The sequence below is a fragment of the Bos indicus genome, chromosome 10, assembly GCF_029378745.1.
Source record: "Bos indicus isolate NIAB-ARS_2022 breed Sahiwal x Tharparkar chromosome 10, NIAB-ARS_B.indTharparkar_mat_pri_1.0, whole genome shotgun sequence".
NCBI lineage: Eukaryota > Metazoa > Chordata > Mammalia > Artiodactyla > Bovidae > Bos > Bos indicus.
Window position 1 is genome coordinate 19,132,411 of NC_091769.1, and position 18,375 is coordinate 19,150,785.

At 49.2% G+C, this 18,375-nt stretch overlaps 1 protein-coding gene across 1 annotated transcript in view; it reads right to left on the reverse strand.

The window, feature by feature from the left end:
* Window positions 1–3,027: 3,027 nt before the first annotated feature.
* Window positions 3,028–18,375, reverse strand: part of HEXA (hexosaminidase subunit alpha) — a 31,586-nt gene continuing 16,238 nt past the window's right edge. Inside the window, exons 2-14 of the mRNA XM_019968234.2 lie at window positions 13,719–13,811; window positions 12,645–12,710; window positions 10,967–11,013; window positions 10,349–10,459; window positions 9,381–9,482; window positions 8,426–8,558; window positions 7,680–7,860; window positions 6,701–6,787; window positions 6,380–6,452; window positions 5,546–5,729; window positions 5,312–5,402; window positions 4,289–4,393; window positions 3,028–3,271 (exon numbers count right to left, since the gene is read on the reverse strand). Of these exons, the coding sequence (XP_019823793.2) occupies window positions 3,208–3,271; window positions 4,289–4,393; window positions 5,312–5,402; window positions 5,546–5,729; window positions 6,380–6,452; window positions 6,701–6,787; window positions 7,680–7,860; window positions 8,426–8,558; window positions 9,381–9,482; window positions 10,349–10,459; window positions 10,967–11,013; window positions 12,645–12,710; window positions 13,719–13,811 (1,337 nt within the window). The 3' untranslated portion in view covers window positions 3,028–3,207. The remainder of the gene's footprint in view (window positions 3,272–4,288; window positions 4,394–5,311; window positions 5,403–5,545; window positions 5,730–6,379; window positions 6,453–6,700; window positions 6,788–7,679; window positions 7,861–8,425; window positions 8,559–9,380; window positions 9,483–10,348; window positions 10,460–10,966; window positions 11,014–12,644; window positions 12,711–13,718; window positions 13,812–18,375) is intronic.

Here is an 18,375-nt window from a genome sequence, read left to right on the forward strand (position 1 = left end):
GGGGACATATATGTTTCATCTCTTAAAAATAACATAAATTTAAAGCAGATGCAACTATTGAGATGTGATAAAGCTGAGTAGTATGGTTATACTGTGTTTATTATGTTATTCCCTACAATTTTCTGTTTGACACATTTGAAATACTTAAATAAAAGTTCTTACTGTGGTACGGAAGACCCAACATGGATATGGTTAGAATACAGTAATTACTGTGAAAATAAAACAAGGTTCATAGACATTTTCAAAAATCTCACTGAAAAATGCATGAAACACACACACACGTACACACACAAGGCTGTATCAGCAAGGATTTTAAAAACAATTGTGAAGATTTATATATAGTTAAGAGTGAACAGTGTTGAAAAAAATCAACAAGTAAATGTTTCACTGAAGTTAGTTAATATGTATTTATATTCTATATTTATTAATGATATAAAGGACACAGATTTTCAAACTTTCAAAGTTTATTTATAAAGGAAAAACGGAATGATTTTAAGACAAAGACAATTCCTACTTATTTTCTTTCTTAGTAGGAAAAAAAGTACATGAAATACAATTTTCACAGCCTGTACTGATTGATAAGTGATATTGACAAAAACTATTGATAAAAATCTAAACTTTAGAGAGCTAGCAATGTTGCCACTAGGTATGTTCATCTACACTGATATAAATTAAATTCAATCTGTATCATATAATCCTTTTTTCACCTTTCCCCAGTATCTTTCAGCTTTCCTCACCCCTTGCTATGTCCCTCATCTCTAGTGCTATGGAGCAACCAGGCTCCCAAGTCCTCCACTATCCTATCCCTACACTGATCCACTGAGGTACACCTCAAAACACCACGTTTCTAAGAAGTGAGGGACACCTGGCACACTGCCCCAACTCCTGCCCGAGAGAGGGCGAGCTGAATGTCTTCTCAGCCTCCATTTGCTCCTTCACTTTATTCCTACTGGGGAGGCTTTGCATCCTTAGGAGATTTCAGAGAGCAGCACGGGCCGACTCTTTGTACCCAAAGATAACTAGAGCCAGGAAATCAGTCCAGGCATTTTCCCGCCCCCTGGTGGTGTACAGAGAACACAAGCAGGCCAGAGGAGCCTGGCCCGGAGCAGGGTGGGACAGGTAAAGGGCAATGAGGAGGAGGAGCAGTGACTTTGGGCATTGGAACTGAGCGGGCAGTTCCACAGGTACTCCCTCTATCCTGTCAGCAGTTCAGGGTCTGATGATGACCTTCAGGTAAATGCTATCATGATTAGGGGTCCAGAGATGCACTGGTGGAGGTTAGGGATGATGACCTTCTGGTAAATGCTCTCATCATCAGGGGGCCCAGAGATGCACTAGTGGAGGCTGGGGATGATGACCCTCCAGTAAATGCTCTCATAATCAAGGGGCCCAGAGATGCACTGGTGGAGGTTGGGAATGATGACCTTCCCATAAATGCTTTCATGATCAGGGGGCCCAGAGATGCACTGGTGGAGGTTGGGGATGATGACCTTCAGGTAAATGTTCTCATGATCAGCGGCGGTGGGGGGAGGTGGGCAGAGATACATTGGTGGAGGGTGGGGATCAGCACAATACTGATTTTTTTTTAATTTGTAAAAAAAATGACAACATTAAAGAAAATATTTATAAGAGGAGTAAGAAATCATAGAATCTTACTGCTTTAGTACAGCTATTTTCATGGCCTCTTCCTTCATTGACTTGAGACCTAAAATTTACTGTCTTTTTATTAAATATTATACCAAACAATAGCAATATTCCAATTATGATCAAGAAGGGGCACTTGAAGTATAGCAGCATTTCTACAGGGTCCTTGCCTGGGAACTCCCCAAATGTTTCTCCGTGTAATAGAGAGTAAGGTGCTCCTTTAGTAGGCACAGATAGTAGAGCTTAACTTGTTTCTCTCCAGGCCAGAGCCCCGAGCTCAGCTTTCCCTATGAATTCTTCAGGTAGAAGGTGCGCAGCCTGTCCCTATAGTAATAGTGCAAGAAGGCCTGATTGGTGCACATTCAGTCAGGTCCCCAAAGGAGCATGAGCAAGGAACTGAAGGATGCTATTTAAGGACCAAATTTTACTGAGATCCCTTTTCAGGCCTGCCTTCCTCAACTTTCTGTATCCACGAGATTGGAAACTTTCTGAAAGAAATGTCTGTACCTCTCCATTGTCCTTCCAGCCCAGGACCAGGTAAAAGAACTTAAAAATGGTCAAAGAAATCCACATCTGAAACAGCTGCTGTGCACTGCTGGCCCGGATTCTGGGCTGCACTGTCACTTCTGAACATGACACCTTTAGGGGGCAGTCTGGGTCCATGAGCCATTTCTTCCTACGGAAGACTGGTCACTGGTGCAAAGACTCTTCCAGAGCCACACACCCACCTCTTGGTCCTCCAGGGGCTTTCCTCACATGGTCTCAGCTGTGCCAGCAGTTCTCGGAGAAGATGCTACTGGATTGAAAATGGGTGGGAGGAGGGGTGGAGGTTGCTGGCATTTTGGGGAGTGTACCAGGGCCTCTGGGGACTAAGTCCTTCAAATTTAACCACCTACCACAGTGCCAAGATCATAGTATGTGTTCAATATTTAATAATGGTTGCATGAAATGGAAGTAACAAGAAACCTAAAGTAGAAGAAAAGCTCTGGGGAGGGCGGTTCGTGATCTGCATGGGGCGGGGCTGTTCTGTGCCCAGGTTGGGCTGGGGCCCCTGCCGCTTCTGGGACTGCTTCGGTCGCCTGTGCTGTTGTGTTCCATGTACAGAAGCCTCAGGGGTCCAGGTGACGAGTCTAAGGATGGGGTGTGTGTCTGGACTCTGGTGAGCTAGGAGAGGCATCAAAACTCAGGCAGGGTAGGACGGCACGGAGGATACAAGTTTCGTTCCCAGCCCTCAACTTACAAGATCCCTCCAGGGGCAGATACTGAGCCCACGCTGGCTGGGCCCCACTGAGCCTATCACCCTTAGGAGCAGAAGGCCAGTCCTGGCAGTTCCCCTTCCCTAGGGCCACTCACATGTGTTTCCACACAGGTAATCCATGTTGGTTATAGAAAAACGCCACATCACTCTTTATTGGACGCCAGCGCCAGCACCAGCCCCCTTGTCTCTAGGCACAGGGGCACGTGGGCAAGGGGCTGCATCCCCCGGGCGGGGTGCAGTGGAAGCCTGGCCCCGCTTCCGCTCTCCTCGGGCCAGTACCCTCCTTGGTGCCGGGGGCTACTTGCTCAGGTTTGTTCAAACTCCATGTCACAGTAGCCTACGCTGAGGGGCTGGGCCTGGACACCACGCCTGCAAGAGGATGTTAAGAAACAGGTACCGTGAGTCCTCGAAGGCAGTTAGTTTTAGGATCCAGCAACATCTTCTCCACCACAATCAACAGTCTCCCCTTCCCCCAGTTCAGTGGATTTCACGCTGTCACTAGACACCAAAATTCCTCGGGGTCTCGCTTCCAGAGATTCTTGCTGGGGTGGGGCTGTGTGTTGCGAGAATCTGCCATCTGGATCGGGTGCCTCAGTGATCCTGACACAGGGACACCTCGGAATCTTGAGGAATGCCTCCCTGCTTCTGTGCCCCAGCCCCAAATCACTCAGCCTCTTGAGAAAAAAGGTGGATGCCTACAATGTGCCCAGTGCTCTTGGCCCACTGAGCCCCCATTAATGGCTCTAAGGGGGCACCAAGGCACTGTCCAGCCCATCCACAGGGTGTGGGCATGAAATCTCAGCCTCACCAGTTCCAGGACCTGACCGATCTCTTTAGTGCACCTCGAGACATGCCTCCTTTATTATCCAAATAAGTTATCTGCTCAGAGATGGTAAGGAACTCGCTCCAAGTCACCCAGTAAATTAGACAGTAGAGGCTTAGACCCCACATGCCTGGCTCTCAGCCTGGGACTCTGCTCTCTATGAAGCTGTTTCCCCAGAGTCTCAAAACCAAGTCAATGAATGAACCAGGGAACTGACCCTCTTACGCAGGCCCATCCCAACTGGGACATGGGTGTCATGAGAACCCATAAGAGCACGGCCATGGATAAGAGCACAGACAGTGAAGGCAGTTCAAGTCCTGGTTGTGAGCAACTTTGGGCAAGTTACTGAACTTCTCTGTGCCTCAGCTGCCTGCCTCTGAAATGGGGATAAAAACTCCATCCCCTGATAGGGCTGTGGCGAAGACTGAATGAAGCAGTGTCAGCAGAGGGCTGAGCACAGGGCTTGCCCCCTCAACACACTTCTGCACGTGTTAGCTATTATCAGTGCTCTCTTCCTGTCAGGAAGGGATCCCCAGCCCCAGATCTGCCCATGGCCTGCTCACCTCAGCAGCTCACAGCGGAAGTGTGCCAGACGTTTAAAGGCAAAGTCCAGGTTGGACACCATCTTGTTGCTCCACAGCCTCTCGGCAACAGCCCCTGCTCTAGGCCTGCGGAAAGGAGAGGGGCACCCCGTTTGGGCTCTGGGTTCCCTGCAAGGGTGCTGGACACCCACAGCCTCTTGTTTAGGCACCCCGGACTAGCTCGGGGCCGAGGGATGTGACCGACACTTTAATCAGAGTGGCAGCTCACTGGAGGGCTCCCCAGGACTGCCAGGGCCCCGCTTCATCTTCAGTAAAATGAGGATAGTGATCCCTCCTCCTCTCCCAAAGACACAGGGACCACAGTCCGTCTGAAAGGCATTGTAAACAGTTATTGATGGCGGTGGCGGCAGCTGTTCTCAAAATGTAAACTCTACACAGCCCCCAAGCTTGCTGAGGGGTAGCAGCACTCTGAGGAGACAGCAGAGAGGAGTCTTAGTACAGAGACTGGGCGTCTCAGGGCTGGATCCTGAGCCATCCCGAAAACAAAATTCTCTCAACGTGCTCTCCAGACCTCCTTATCCCTGTGTGTGAAGTGGGGACAACGATCTCCATGTTGTTGGTTAGTTGTCACGTCCGAGTCACGTCTAACTCTTTTGTGACCCCATGGACTGTACCTTGTCAGGCCCCTCTGTCCATGGGATTTCCCAGGCAAGAATACTGGAGTGGGTTGCCATTTCCTTCTCCAGGGGATCTTCCTAACCCAGGGACCAAACCAAGTTTTCCTGCATTGCAGGCAGATTCTTTACCACTGAGCCCCCAGGGAAGCCCAACAGTCTCCATGTGACACACCTAATGGGCTGCAGGCGCAAATACAGAAGTCAGGCAGGAGAGGACTGTTCCACACAAACAGAAGCAACAGCGCGAGGCCCCTTCTCTCCCAGGCCTGAGGACGGCACTTGGCTGGTGGTGGCTGGAGGGGACTGAGCCTGGGAGGGAGAGCCCATGCCACAAGCCCAACCCTCCACACCCCCAGAAAGCCCTTACCAGAGCCTGGGGACCAGGTTTGTGCTGTCCACATACTCTCCCCACATACAGGCCTCTCCGCCAATCACCAGGGCCTTCTGCTCAGGGCTACCTGAGGGAAAACAAGCAAAGACAGGCCTCAGCCACCTTCCCAACGTGGTCCTCTCCTCAGGCCATTTCATCTGCTGATCTGAAATGTCCAACTCTCCTTCTCTCCCCCAGCTGCTTTGGCAGCAAGGAGAGCTCCCTGTTTACCTTCAAATGCCAGGGGCTCCACCAGGTAGATCTCCTTCCAGTCAGGGCCATAAGTTATATGGTTCAGGTACCAGGGGGCAGAAAGCAGGGCCCGAAAGCCAGCTCTGGTGACCAGTGCCAACTCCTTCACGTATTTTACTGGTATCTCTTCTCGCCATACCTGGATGATTGTGTCTGGCCGAACCTGTCACAAAAGGTCAAATGGCACAGAGGTTCCCGGGCCATGCAAGCAGCCCAGGCCAGGGGGCTGTGAGCCCCCTCTGCTCCCCAGCAGCAAAGCATTTCTCTGTGACCCCTAGCCACTGAACTTCTAGCCCAGTGCAGAGGCCAAGGCCCCCAAAGGCCCTAGGAGAGCTCCGTGCTGCCTCCTCCCCTAACCCCTCTGCAGCTGTCCTGTCTACACTGAGACAGTAACCCCAGCAGTGAACTAACAGAGGCAAGCAGTGGGGCCTAGAAAACTCATCAGGGGCTGTTATGTCCAAGTATCTCCAGATGTGTCTGAAGATGGGATGTGGTTCCTGCAGAGCCCATGATGTGGCAGGAAGGTGGGATCTTACTAGTTGATGATGAAGGAGAAGATAGCCCTGCTCCCAGGTCTGGAAGATCCTAGTCTATGACACAGGAATGAAAACCCAACCCATCATGCCAGTTTCAGGAATCCCAAGTAACCTAGCAGCACAAGTAACTCAATCGGTTCATAGTGAGGGAAGACAAATGGAGGCTCTGACACCCACACTCAGGGCTCAGAGCTCTGTATCCATGCAGAAGCAGGGAAAGGATGGGAGAGAAGAGGGAGGCCCTGAGGGGAGCACCTCTTCTCTGCCCCAGGCTCACCTTTACTTTATTATCAAACACCTCCTGCCACACCACGTAGCCCTTGCCATAGGCAGAGACAATGTCCAGTAGCCTAGAGAGTACAGAGAGTGTTTGCTCAGTTCCGAGAGGCTCTGAGCTACTGGTGCCAGTGCCCTGGGGGCAGAGCCTGGCTAGGGGCCCATTCCAGTCTGACCAGTTGGGAACCGACCACTCCAACCAGAAAGGACAGGACAGAGGACCCCTTCAGGGGCCCAGAAAATGGTCCAGCAGGGCCTGGCCCTGCTATGGAAAGTGAGGACTCTGAAGGAGGGTGACTGCCCACTCCCGCTACGTCCTCACGTCTGGATGTAGAAGGATTCCAGCTTCTTGAAGTCATCACCAAAGCCTTTCTTCTTCATAAAGGCCTGGATATCTGGGTTGGACTTCCTGAATCCCAAGAGAAAATGAAGATTAATTCTTTTGACATCCTCAAAGCCCAAAGCTTGGGGATTTGTCACCTGGCCTCCCACAACTTTTTTTTTTTCTTCATCTGAAAAACCAATCAACTGAGGATCTCAAGAGGCCACAACTTTGGGGAGTATGGCTGAAAAAGCTAAGTGAAAGGGGACCACTGATATAGGCCAAGAAAGGCTAAGCTTGGACCTGAAGAGCTTCAAGTTCACTTCCAAAGAGAACACATCTCAGTCTCTCTGGGCCATGACATAAGGCTCTGAGGTCTTGACGCGGGCACACTGGATTCTGGTTTCCGTCTCTTACCTCCCACACCCTGGGCATATCCTGCTTTTTCCTTAATGTTTATTCTTTATTCCAAGTGTATACACAAGACTGCTGTCTGTCACCCATGGCAGCTCCCTTGCTACACAATGTCTACATTTTATTTTTTCTCTCTCCTCCACTCTTTCCCCAGATCCAGCTCTAGTTCCCATTTCTCCAAGAAGCCTCTCAGCCTCTTTTGAGCTAAGGAAATCTGAGGGCTGGAACCTTATAATTTAATACTAATATATATTAGCCTCAAATTCATGTGTCCTGCCTCTTCAATCAGACTGTTTTAAACTATCAAAAGCAGGGACTATTTTTCTCTATCCTGATCTTTCCAAGACAATTCTGTGCCTGGAGGTGGTTTTTCTGTCAATATCTCAAGACTATGACAAGATCATAGACTTGCCAAGACCAGGTAGGGCCTCTTGGTAGGTGGAGAGAGGAAAGGCCGAAGGCCTGAGCCATCTGGATAGACAGCTGAGGAGCACCTGAAACACAGCTTCTTCAGGGCAAACATCTCCTCTGAGTAGGCCAGGATGGGAGGTCATAGGGCTCATACCAGCAGGTGAAATCAACCTCATCTCCTCCAAGGTGCAGGTAAAAGTCTGGGAAAACAGTACTGATCTCCAAGAAGAATGTGCTCATGAACTCGTAGGTGTTGTTGAGAGCCGGATTCACTGGCCCAAAGGTGCCAGAGGGGTGAGACCCAGAGTAGCAAGGAGTTAATAATCCAGGGACACCTAAGGCAATAGAGAATCTGAAGCTAGTGTCAGAAATACACAAACCCCACGTATAGTCAGATACATGATGACCATCATGTTCATAGACATTCCCTCAGGAGCACTCAGACAATCACTGACATAAGCATTTAGTGACAATCAAAGAAATACATGTCCACAGATCATACCCAGACAACTGTCACACACTCCTGCTGCCTTGACACATTCTTCCACTGGGGTCACCCTTGCTCCCAGAGCGTGCTCTCCTCACGTAGTCTGCCAGCAGAAAAGCAGAGAGCCTGATCTAGACAGACTGGCAAAATCTTTCTTCCACTCTGGGCACAATGACCTACAAGGGCATTATCAGGCAAGGACATCTGAGAAGAATTTGCCCATGTTTTAATAGTAAGAAGTGTCTTCTTTCGCCCAAAGTAAATTCTGCCTATCTAAATTCCCATGGAAGAAGTTGATGGAAAATATTCTTCCAGAGACCAAGGCTGGGGCATGCTACATCCAAGAGTCAACATCCTAACTCCCCATTGAAGGGAATTAGTGGACTCCCTCCAACTGCAGACATGATTCTTACCTGGCCCCCAGGACAGAGTGTGGCCAGGAGTGTCAAACTCTGCCAGCACCCGGATACCCCGAAGCCGCGCATATTCAATCACCTCCTTCACATCCTGTGCTGTGTAGATGTGGGTAGCAGGGTTGTAGGACCCCTGAAAGGCACAAAACACATTCAGGATCCCATTTCCTGAAGGTTAGCAGAGGAGAGGATATTCAAAATGGCTTCAGGCCCCCCTGGATATCAGAAAATCTGCCCACAGGGCTTCCCTGGTGGCAGAGTAGATAAGAATCCACCTGCCAATGTAGGGGACCCGGGTTCGATCCCTGGTCCAAGAAGAACCCATATGCCTCCGAGCAACTAAGCCTGGGTGCCACAACTGCTGAACCCGTGTTCTGGAGCCTGCGAGCTGCAACTATTGAAACCTGCATGCCTAGAACCTGTGCTCTGCAAAAAGAGAAGCCACTGCAATGAGAAGCCCACGCACCGCAACCATGGAGTAACCTCTGCTCGCCACAATTAGAGAAAGCCCACACAGCAATGAAGACCCAGCACAACCAAAAATAAATGCATAAAATTATTTTTAAAAAAGAAAGAAAACCAACCCACAGCCTGTTGATATCAGGTGCTGTCTTCAAGGAACTGTATCATAATTTCCCACAAGCTGTCCGTTCATTGTCTTATTTCAGTGCCATGATGCCAGTGAGACAAATAAGGTAGTTATTATACCCAGCTAACAAAATATTAATAAATAAAAAAATAGGACCAGGAAAGATTCTCTCCTGAAGGTCACAGAGGAAATTAATGGTACAGTTTAGACTTGAACCTGACTCCAAAGCCAGTGCCCTTCTCCTATATGTGAGTGTGTCCCTTAAACTGGCTGGTTAGGAGGAGGGCTGATGTCCTTTGCTAGCAGGGCCATAGCCAGAGTCAGACTTCAAGCCATCAACTTGGTTTGGGTAAAATCGAAACATACCTTTTTGGTGAGTTCTGGAAAAGTGAAGCTCTCGTATGGGAAAGAAGAGTCATCGACCAGATGCCAGTGGAAAACGTTGAATTTATTGTACGCCATGACATCCTATAGGTCAGAGCACACACTGTGAACCCAGTACAACTTCTCCAGCTTTGGCCCCAAGCGTGGCAGGCCACGCCACACACTTTCCCAGGCTCAACCTGCCCCAGCTTCTTGCTAAGTGTTCACAGGTTCTCTGTATCAGACCTTCCCATCAGGTTGTGCCTGCCATGGAGGGAAGGGGAAGACCCTGAACATCCAAAGACGGCTGACAGAGCAGTATCTCCTCTGTGGGGATGAGTTACAGTCACACTGGGAGAAGGGCTGCAGCTCTGTGGTACCTTGGGATCAGGAAGTCCCACAAGACCGTGGAAACTAATATTTCCTCTTGCCACTTGGTTTGGGTTGTCGGACTAGTGTTTATCCAAAACTGTGAGGTCTGTTGTGAATTTAATAGCCTTATAAGCCATAAATCTCAGATGTCAAGACTGGTAGATGTCCACTTCTCTGGTTCCATCAGAACACCAAAGGAATACTTAGACATGTAAGTCAGATGGGTAACTGTCAGCTAAGACTGCCCATCAAATTCTAGACAGTTAGGATCATCCTCAGCTAAGGCTCCTGAACATCTCTTTCCTAAGACTTTATACTAACTAAAGATAGCTGCCCTTGTTCAGAGAAGCCAATTCCCCAACCCACCTCCTCTGTCACTGGAGATGGCCTGGACAGTGGTCCTCAGTAGCCAGCGGGGTACGCTTAAATCACTCGTATTTTTTTGAATCTTGGAGCAGGTCATCTTTTACATTTTTCCCAGGAACCCATAAAGTTACATAAATGCTCTCTGTAACTCCTTAAGAATATGGCACCAGATCTATCTGTTGTCCCATCACCCCAGAATCCTAAGGGCAAAGAAAGCCTTAAGGCCTGTGTACCAGAGTGTCCAGGATGCTAGCCAGTGGCAGGTAATGGCGAGACGTATCCAGCAACAAGCCCCGGTGAGGGAAGCGAGGGAAGTCCTCAATATCCGTCTTGTTGACATAGAACTGTGTGGACCAAACATTGAACATGTCAGGAGTCTAAGGCAATTCACCAGTGGGGTAGAGGGGGATGAGAAAAGTCTTCTGAGATCCCTGAAAACCCAACCAGCTGACAGTTCTTCAGGGTAACTATCTCCACAAACACCCCACACCTCCAAATGAATGACCATAAGCATGTACCTCTCCAGAGAGTAACTTTCCCCTGCCAGCCAATGCAGCTGTCCCACACACCACTCAGCTCATATGTACCAAATTCTCACTGACTCAATATGTTCAAAGCAGTGTGGTCTCAGGGTCATTGCTCAATAATGATTCAGGGGAACTAAGTTATACCCCAACTGGCAAAATCTACCAAACCAGTTTCCACCCATTATCTCTGTGAATACTCTTTTTGGGACCATCTCAAGCCACTAGGACTCTGTTTTAGGCAAAAGAAGGTATTTCCAGGACTCTCAATATTGGGAGCAAATGCCAGAGATTTAAGAAGAGCCCTTTTTGAAGGCCCACACTCACCGTGCCCTCAGGAGATCTCCATATAAGCTGGCTAAATGTCTCCAGACCTAGGGAAGTAGAAAGGCGGATGTAAAGACTTAGGGAGGTGGGTAAAGAGTTAGAACCATCTGGAAGGTTCCTATGTGGCAGAGCACAGTGCTTGGGCATACAGTGAAATGAAATCTAGTGTAAGCTGCATGCTTCTCAACAGCTAGAAAAGGGGGACAATAGGAAGCCAGTATCGATTTTACTGTCTTTTATTTTGGAAGCGGGCAGTGTAAGGGGGTTTGTGCCCCTCCTAGCAATACACTCACCCACATGCCTCATATCTATAAACCCTAAGTCTTGAATTCACAAAGATATTAAGAAGAGAGGCCAGAGCATTAAATGCTCTCAACAGCTGGGGCCTATGAGGACATATGAAAGGACAAGCCAGCTCACAAGGGGATAAATAGTTCAGGGGATAATACTCATTAGGAGCTAAGGGAGCTGATAAAAGGGGGCCTCCAACCTGCTGCCTCTTCACTTTGAATTGTGAGAATGTGATCATAAACTTGAGTTTCATAAACTCAACGAGATCATAAACTTGTGGGTCCACAGCTGGACCCCAAAGACAAAGAAACATCCACTTTTCCTCTTCAGACCCTGAGAGTAGAACCAACTATAGGGAGCTGAGATCTGGCAGGTAGCAACTACCCCAGGAGACTGGACACAGACTCCTAGATTCCGGTGAGGCCCAAGGGCAGGCATGCTGTGTCCAGAGCACTAGATGTTCTCAACAGCTGGGCCCTCACTTCTACAAACCCAGCAGAAGCCCTGTAAAAGATTGCCAGAATCCTAAATTTTCAGAATTTAAAAATCTGTGAGACCTTTGGGGTCACTGAGCACCTCCTTTGAGGCCAACTTCCAGTGTACCATTTGGGCTTCTCTCCAGTCTGACGTTGACGCCTGGCACTTGGGGTCCCAGAACTCCCCACTTTAACCTGACTAATTGTTAACACCCACACAAAATGTACAAGAGGGCAGAAAGGGGAGTCAGCATGCTGTTTCTCCAAAACGCAGGGGAGGGGAGGAGGGGCTAGGGAATAAAGACAAACTGAAACAAGGTTTGGAGTTCAGTGAGAACTTCCCTCATTCACCGGCAGAGCTCTTACCAAAACGGGTGGAAGTGTTTGGCTAAGTCTGTGTCTAGGGACCAAATACCTTCTCAGTGGACCAGGAGGAAGGGCAGGGGCCTATCGCCCGTTGGCTAGCAAAGTCCTCATTTTATCACTGTTTACCTCTTTTTTGACATTTATCTCTTTATTTTGATGTAGATTTCCTTTTTAAAGAGCCCTTCCAATCTTGGGTCCGTGGTGAGAGCTGAACAAACTGTGTGCGTGGCAGGGTGGGCTCCTCTCCCCAGCCGCCTGCCCCTGCTGGTGCCTGCCATCCACCTGCAGGGACTCCCTCTGCTTCCCAGAGTGCCTGCCAGGGGAGTGGCTGTCGCTGCACAGGCTGTGACACCTGCCAGCTGCTGGAGGCAGCGGTGAGGAGAACACTCCCTGCAGGGAGTTGAGGAAATACTCCAACTGCTCTCCATAAAGCAAGTTCCTAAGCTGGGGGTATTTGCCTGGCCCCCAGTCCTGCCCCTCACCCCACCAGTGCCCACCTTCCCACATCATCCTTCTCTCTCCCAGCATCAGCCCCATCTTGTTACCTCGCAGGGCGCCCCAGACAGTCTCGGAGAGGAGGAGACTCTGCTCATCATTTATGGTCAGTGTGTCTGAAACGACAGAAAGGATTCCATTAGGTTAAGGATTTCTACCCTCAGATTACAGAGAATCACATATTCTCTGTAAAACCTCGGATTAAAAACCAACAATAAGGAACTTTCCTGGTGGTCCAGTGGTTAAGACTGCGCTTCCACTGCAGGGGGCACGGGTTCGATCCCTGGTCAGGGAACTAAGATCCCGTATGCCGTGGGAAAAACAACAACAACAACAAACAAACACATTTTTTCTTTCAAAGAAGAAGCATTCCCTGAGGGAGCAGGGCTGATACTCAGGCCTGGGGCCAGAGTGGGAGGGTGGTCACCCAGTGACTCTGAGGCCCTGGAAAATGGTGTGAGGAGGGGCAGGCTCGCGTGGAATCCTCTGCAAAGCACCCCCTGCCCTGTGGGTCAGTTTCCCCACCAGAAACATGGATTCCTGCCAGGCTTTAGCTCAAAGGACGAAGGGGAAAGGGATGCTTGGAGGGGTGAGTCCAGGTTACAATGTTCCCAGAGCCTTTGAAGTCACCCCCCTCTCCCTTTGTTTCCAAGCTTCAGCTACTTCCTCAGCAATGTGAGGAAGAAGCCAAGACCTGAATGTTCACTTTGCACACTGAGATGTCCCCAAATGCTGCTGCTCAGGGCAGCCACAGGACAAATGACTTGGCTTCATCTCAGTTCAAATGGCTGAAAACTCCTTCTCTCTCTAGTGTAGGGTCTCTAAGAGAAAAACCAACAAAGTGCATAAGTTCCTAAAATGCCAGAGGGATTATATTCAGTTCAGAAGGTAGGTGTCCCGTGGGACTCAGTGATTAGCCAGTGTGACGTTCACAGCCAACCTTCAGACGCTGGTTAGAGTGCACAGGAAAAGCTCTCCTTTGACGGTTCTGGGCACTTGGTGACCCTGTCCCCCACCCTCCTGGAGGGCTCCAGGCCTAGCATCTGCAACTGAGGGCAGGCCATCTGGAGTTAGAGCTCCAGACAAGTGCTGGCTTCTAGAACAAGGAACGAAGTGGTACTTACAGTTCTCTACAGACCCCAAAGAAGGAAACTGGTCACATCCAGGAGTGACAACAAGGACCACCAATGAATTCTTCTCTGATGTATGCCGTTTTTCTGCAAGGACAGGGTAATAAACTCAGTGGGGCTGACTTGCCGCCAGAAACATCAGGCAAAACCAAGGCCCTACAGGAGGGACCCCAACTCTAGTTCTTTCAGTTTGTGTGTGGTAAGAGGGAAAGGGGGGCGGACAGCTGCCCTTGGCACAGGTGCCACCTAGTCACCTGTTTGACTTGTTCTCTGGGGTCGTGTTCCCCTCCCCCCAGTGACCCACCCTGGCCCTCGCATGATGGACCTGCCAGCAGCTCTTTGCAACCAGGGCTCTCTGTTTCCGGCTTACAGGGGTTCAAAGACCGCAACAACTGCGTCTGAACTAGAGGTGGCTCTGGAGTATTGCTAGTCAAAGTGTGGTCTGCAGATTAGCTGATGTGCCAGTGGTGTTACTGGTTGGTCAACAGATAGGAAGCTTATATGACTCCAGAGTGTAAGTCAGTTATGTCAGAGAAAACACAGTTTAGTGCTAACAGTTTCTTGTAACAAGCTTTTCTTGATGAAGGGAAGTTTTACATTCTGGTGAATATGCTTCTCATCTCATTGCAGACTGGCACTTGAAGTAGCACTGCTCTGGAGGGTTGCAGATGAAGGCGTCCAGCTTTGTAACAGGTTAGGAGCTGATGAGGAGCTAGGTGACAGGAGGGTCTGCCGTGCAGAGGGGGCCGCAAATGGCTTAGCTGGCACTCCAGCAAAGGTATGTAGCCACCAGACCATCCTGTTTCCTTCCTTCCTCTTCCCAAACAGGTTCTCTGTCCAAGGCAGACTTCTACCCAACAGTGAAAAGCCACTCAGTTGGAGACAACATACTATCTAATACAGTTCAACAGATCCCAGTCTACACAGGAAAAAAAAAAAAAGCACCAAACCAAAACACAAATGGACAGTCTCTTCCCATCCTCCCACTGGTTCTTGTCCATGACCTTCAGGGTGGTACTGATTGTACCAACCCCAAGCATGAACCTCAGTGAACTCCCTCTATTCTGTTTCTGGAGCCACATTTGTCCCCATTGCCACCATGACATCCATGACTTCCTATGGAACTACAAAGTCAGGGGTAGGATGGTCTGGCACAGTGCAGGGAGAGAGGATTCAGAGCCACATTGGAATCCCGAACATTATCCATCTGTAGGCAGAAGGAACTCAGGAGCCTTGAACACAAGGAAGCCTGCTTAATCTCCTGCTCACTATACCACATGGCTGCATCTTGGTTTTCAGGCTGGCCAAGAAGCAAGCCAATCAGAGGTCCTTTCCTACTAGCAAGAGCAAACACATTCTTTCCCCTGCTGGTAAACACCCTGTTGCCCCACACTAACACCTGCTTATACCCTGGAGGCAGAAGAGAATTTGAGGCTATTCTAGAACAGGCCAACTCACAGCTCCATTCTAAACCCTGAAGACTCATGCCCACAACACAGAAGGACAACCAGACTGTCAGGGCAGGGAGTGCGCTCGACCCAGAATGTGCAGGGCCATCTCTACAAATCCCAAAGACCAAGGAGGGCTTCACTGAGAGGCAGGCATGAAGAGAACTATAATATCTCTCCTTAAACTACCGCCTTGTCCCTCGTCTCCTTGTCCCCACCAGACCCCACACACCACAGAGCCCCAGTATCACTGTGTGGAGAGTTCATCTGCACATCTACCCGGCAGGCATGCCAAAGAGGGCAAGGGTCCTAAGCTATCATCTTACCCTTCTGGACTTCAGTCTACCAAATAGAGAAATCTCAGCTCCCTAATACAACTGCCACTCCCCATCCTGAGGACGAGAGAGGCTGCACAAACACCAGGCTTATCTGAACTCTTACTGAGAAGACAAGGGAACATGTAATTGCTGTTATCATATTTTGGTTTTTCTAAAACACACCTGCACTTCATTCTCTAAATCCCTGGTCTTTTAAGAAGGGAAAGGTCACAGACTCCTTTGAGGATCTGACAAAAATGAAAGGACTTTTCCCCTAGAACAAGGCCCCTCATTTAAGGACTTATCTCTCCACCCCTGGCCACCCATCTCATGGTGAAGAAGCCCTATCTTAAGTGCTCTCAGTGACTCATACGGGTCTGGGTTGATTAAAAAGACACAGAGTCATGGCTGCTGCTTAAACAAGCTCTGAGGAGGAAGGACCGGAGTAGGTGGTGATGTGAGAGCTGGCAAAACAGGAGGGACACTGGGTCATTTAAACGGATGTAAACAGAGGCCATCATTGTAGTTTCCGCCTCCAAGTCGCTACTCTGAAGAGAACAGGAAATAGGGGACAGGCAAGCTGCCTCTACACACACCCACACCCCTGCACTGGGAGGGACTGAGGTGTGGGAAGCAGGGTCTGGCAAACAGCTGGCTCACCAGCAATCGCACGGGCGCCCTTGCGATGGGCCTGGGCAGGACAGCAGGAAATTGAAGCCTCCAGTGCTCAGGAAGCAGCATGGAAAACAGAGCACTGAGCTGGGAGATCAGGAAGGGTTAGTTCTGGCTCAGTTCTGCTGCTGCCAAGCTGAGTGAGTCCTGTGGCTCCCACTTCCTCCCTGGTAAACAATGGCAGGGTGGGACCATTGTTTACTGGCTGCTCCTCCTCAGGGCCAACAGCTCAGGATTCCACAGACAAACCACACAGCCTGGGGTTCCCTTTCAGACCACTGCTCCCTCATCCCCCTGCTTTCACGGAAGCCCGCTCTTTCCCGGGTTCAATGAAAAGTCTGTATTTTTTTTTTAAGAAGTTAAAAAAATTCAAGGACTTCCCTGGCAGTCCAGTGGTTAAGAATCCATGCTTCCAATGCAAGGGATGCAGGTTTGATCCCTGGTTGGGGAACTGAGATCCCACATGCCACCTGGTGCAGCCAAAAAAGAAAAGAAAAAAAAAAAAAAAAAAGGCAAACAGCCCAGAAGTATTTATAGAAAAAAAGTTATCTTCAGCACCCCTCTTCCTCTCTGATAGGATAACCACTGTTAATTTTCTCTCCTTATCCCTCTCTTTTTAGCACAGTTTTGCCTTATTCATCACAGGTCAGGTCTGGAGGTGGAACTCTTTAGAACAGGGGAACCTGAGACCATTTTATCACCCAAATCCCACTGTTTGTGCTGTGCGGGTCCCAGAACTATGACCCTTCCATTTCGTTTCTGTTCTCCCTCCTCTGCCGTCTTCGCTTCCTTCTTGTTGCCCAAGATGTGGGCACCTCCAACACCATCGAGCCAATGCTCTTAACAGTCATCCCTTCCTTCTGTTGCATGTAGGGGGCAAAACCCTCAACCTGGATCCATCGAACATCTGCCTTTGGTGCACCTAATCCTGGTCTCTCATCTTGGCTGGGCCCTTGATGCCATCCTGAAAATCCCCACCACCACTGCTTTTTCCCAGTCTCTGCAACAGCTATTTCAGACTTGTACCATTTCTTCAAGTCCACAACCGTTTTGCCACTTGCTTTAATCTCAGCAGAAAGCCAGAAGGGAAGCCTGCCCACCCCCACCTTCCCCTCCTCCCTGACAAAACTGCCTGCCACACACACCTGGTCTTCTCCTCTCCTGCCTCAGTGGAAGGGGCTTCCTTTTACCTGTGGTCTGTAACTCTCCCCGGGCTCCTCTTGTATAAATTAGTTCCCTTTTCCCCCATGTCTTCAAATTATTTCTTTTTGCAATTCTCTCCCATCAGCATTAAAATATTTGCATGTCTTCCTGGTCTCAACTCATCCCGAAGAGTCTCTCTTTCTGTCGCCTTCTGGTTACAAAGAAACTCTATAGGAAATGTAGGCTGAGCAGCTCAGTGCTAAATTTTAAAGTCACATAGATCTGGGTTCAAATCTTGGCTGACACTTTCTAGCTGTGGGACCCTGAGCAAGTTATTTTCCCCTCTGAGCTGCAGGTTCCTCATCTGGTGACCATAATAGTATCTAGCCTATTGGGCTGTTGAGAAGATTAAATGAGTTAATGCATGTAAAGTGCTTAGCTCAGAGCCCGGCACATAAGAGGAGATGTGTGCACAGTCCTCTCTGTAGCCACTTCCTGACATCCTCTCGGCTCCTCAGTCCACTATAATCTAGCTTCCTTCACCATCACTCCTGGGAAAATACCTTCACCAAGGACCTGTGGTTCTGCAACTAAATGCAAGGGATTTTTTCAATTCATTCATTCATTTATCAGTTAATTTATTGAGCACTTACTATGTGCCAGGCTGTCCTAAGTGCTGGGGATACAACAGCAATCAAAACAGACAAAAATCCCTGCTTTAGAGAAGCAGCATTCTACTGACACTCACTTCTGGGCCTCTTGGCAGCATCAGACAGCCCTGGCCTTCTTGAAACTAAACTCCCTCAGCTTAAGGGCCACTTTCTGTCTTGGTCTTCCTTCTCAGGCCTTGAACATGCTTCCTTGTTCTCCTTTTCCTTCATCCTCCCCTACATGCTCATGTCCCCAAGCTTCCAGACTTCTCCTTTTCTCCTCACTTTACACTCTCTCAGGACAATGTCATCCACTTCCAGGGTGATTGATGATTCTTAAGTCTACCTTCCCTTCTGGAGCTGTAGACTCATACACCTCCACTCAGATGTCTCAAAAGCACTTTGAAACTTAGACACAGAA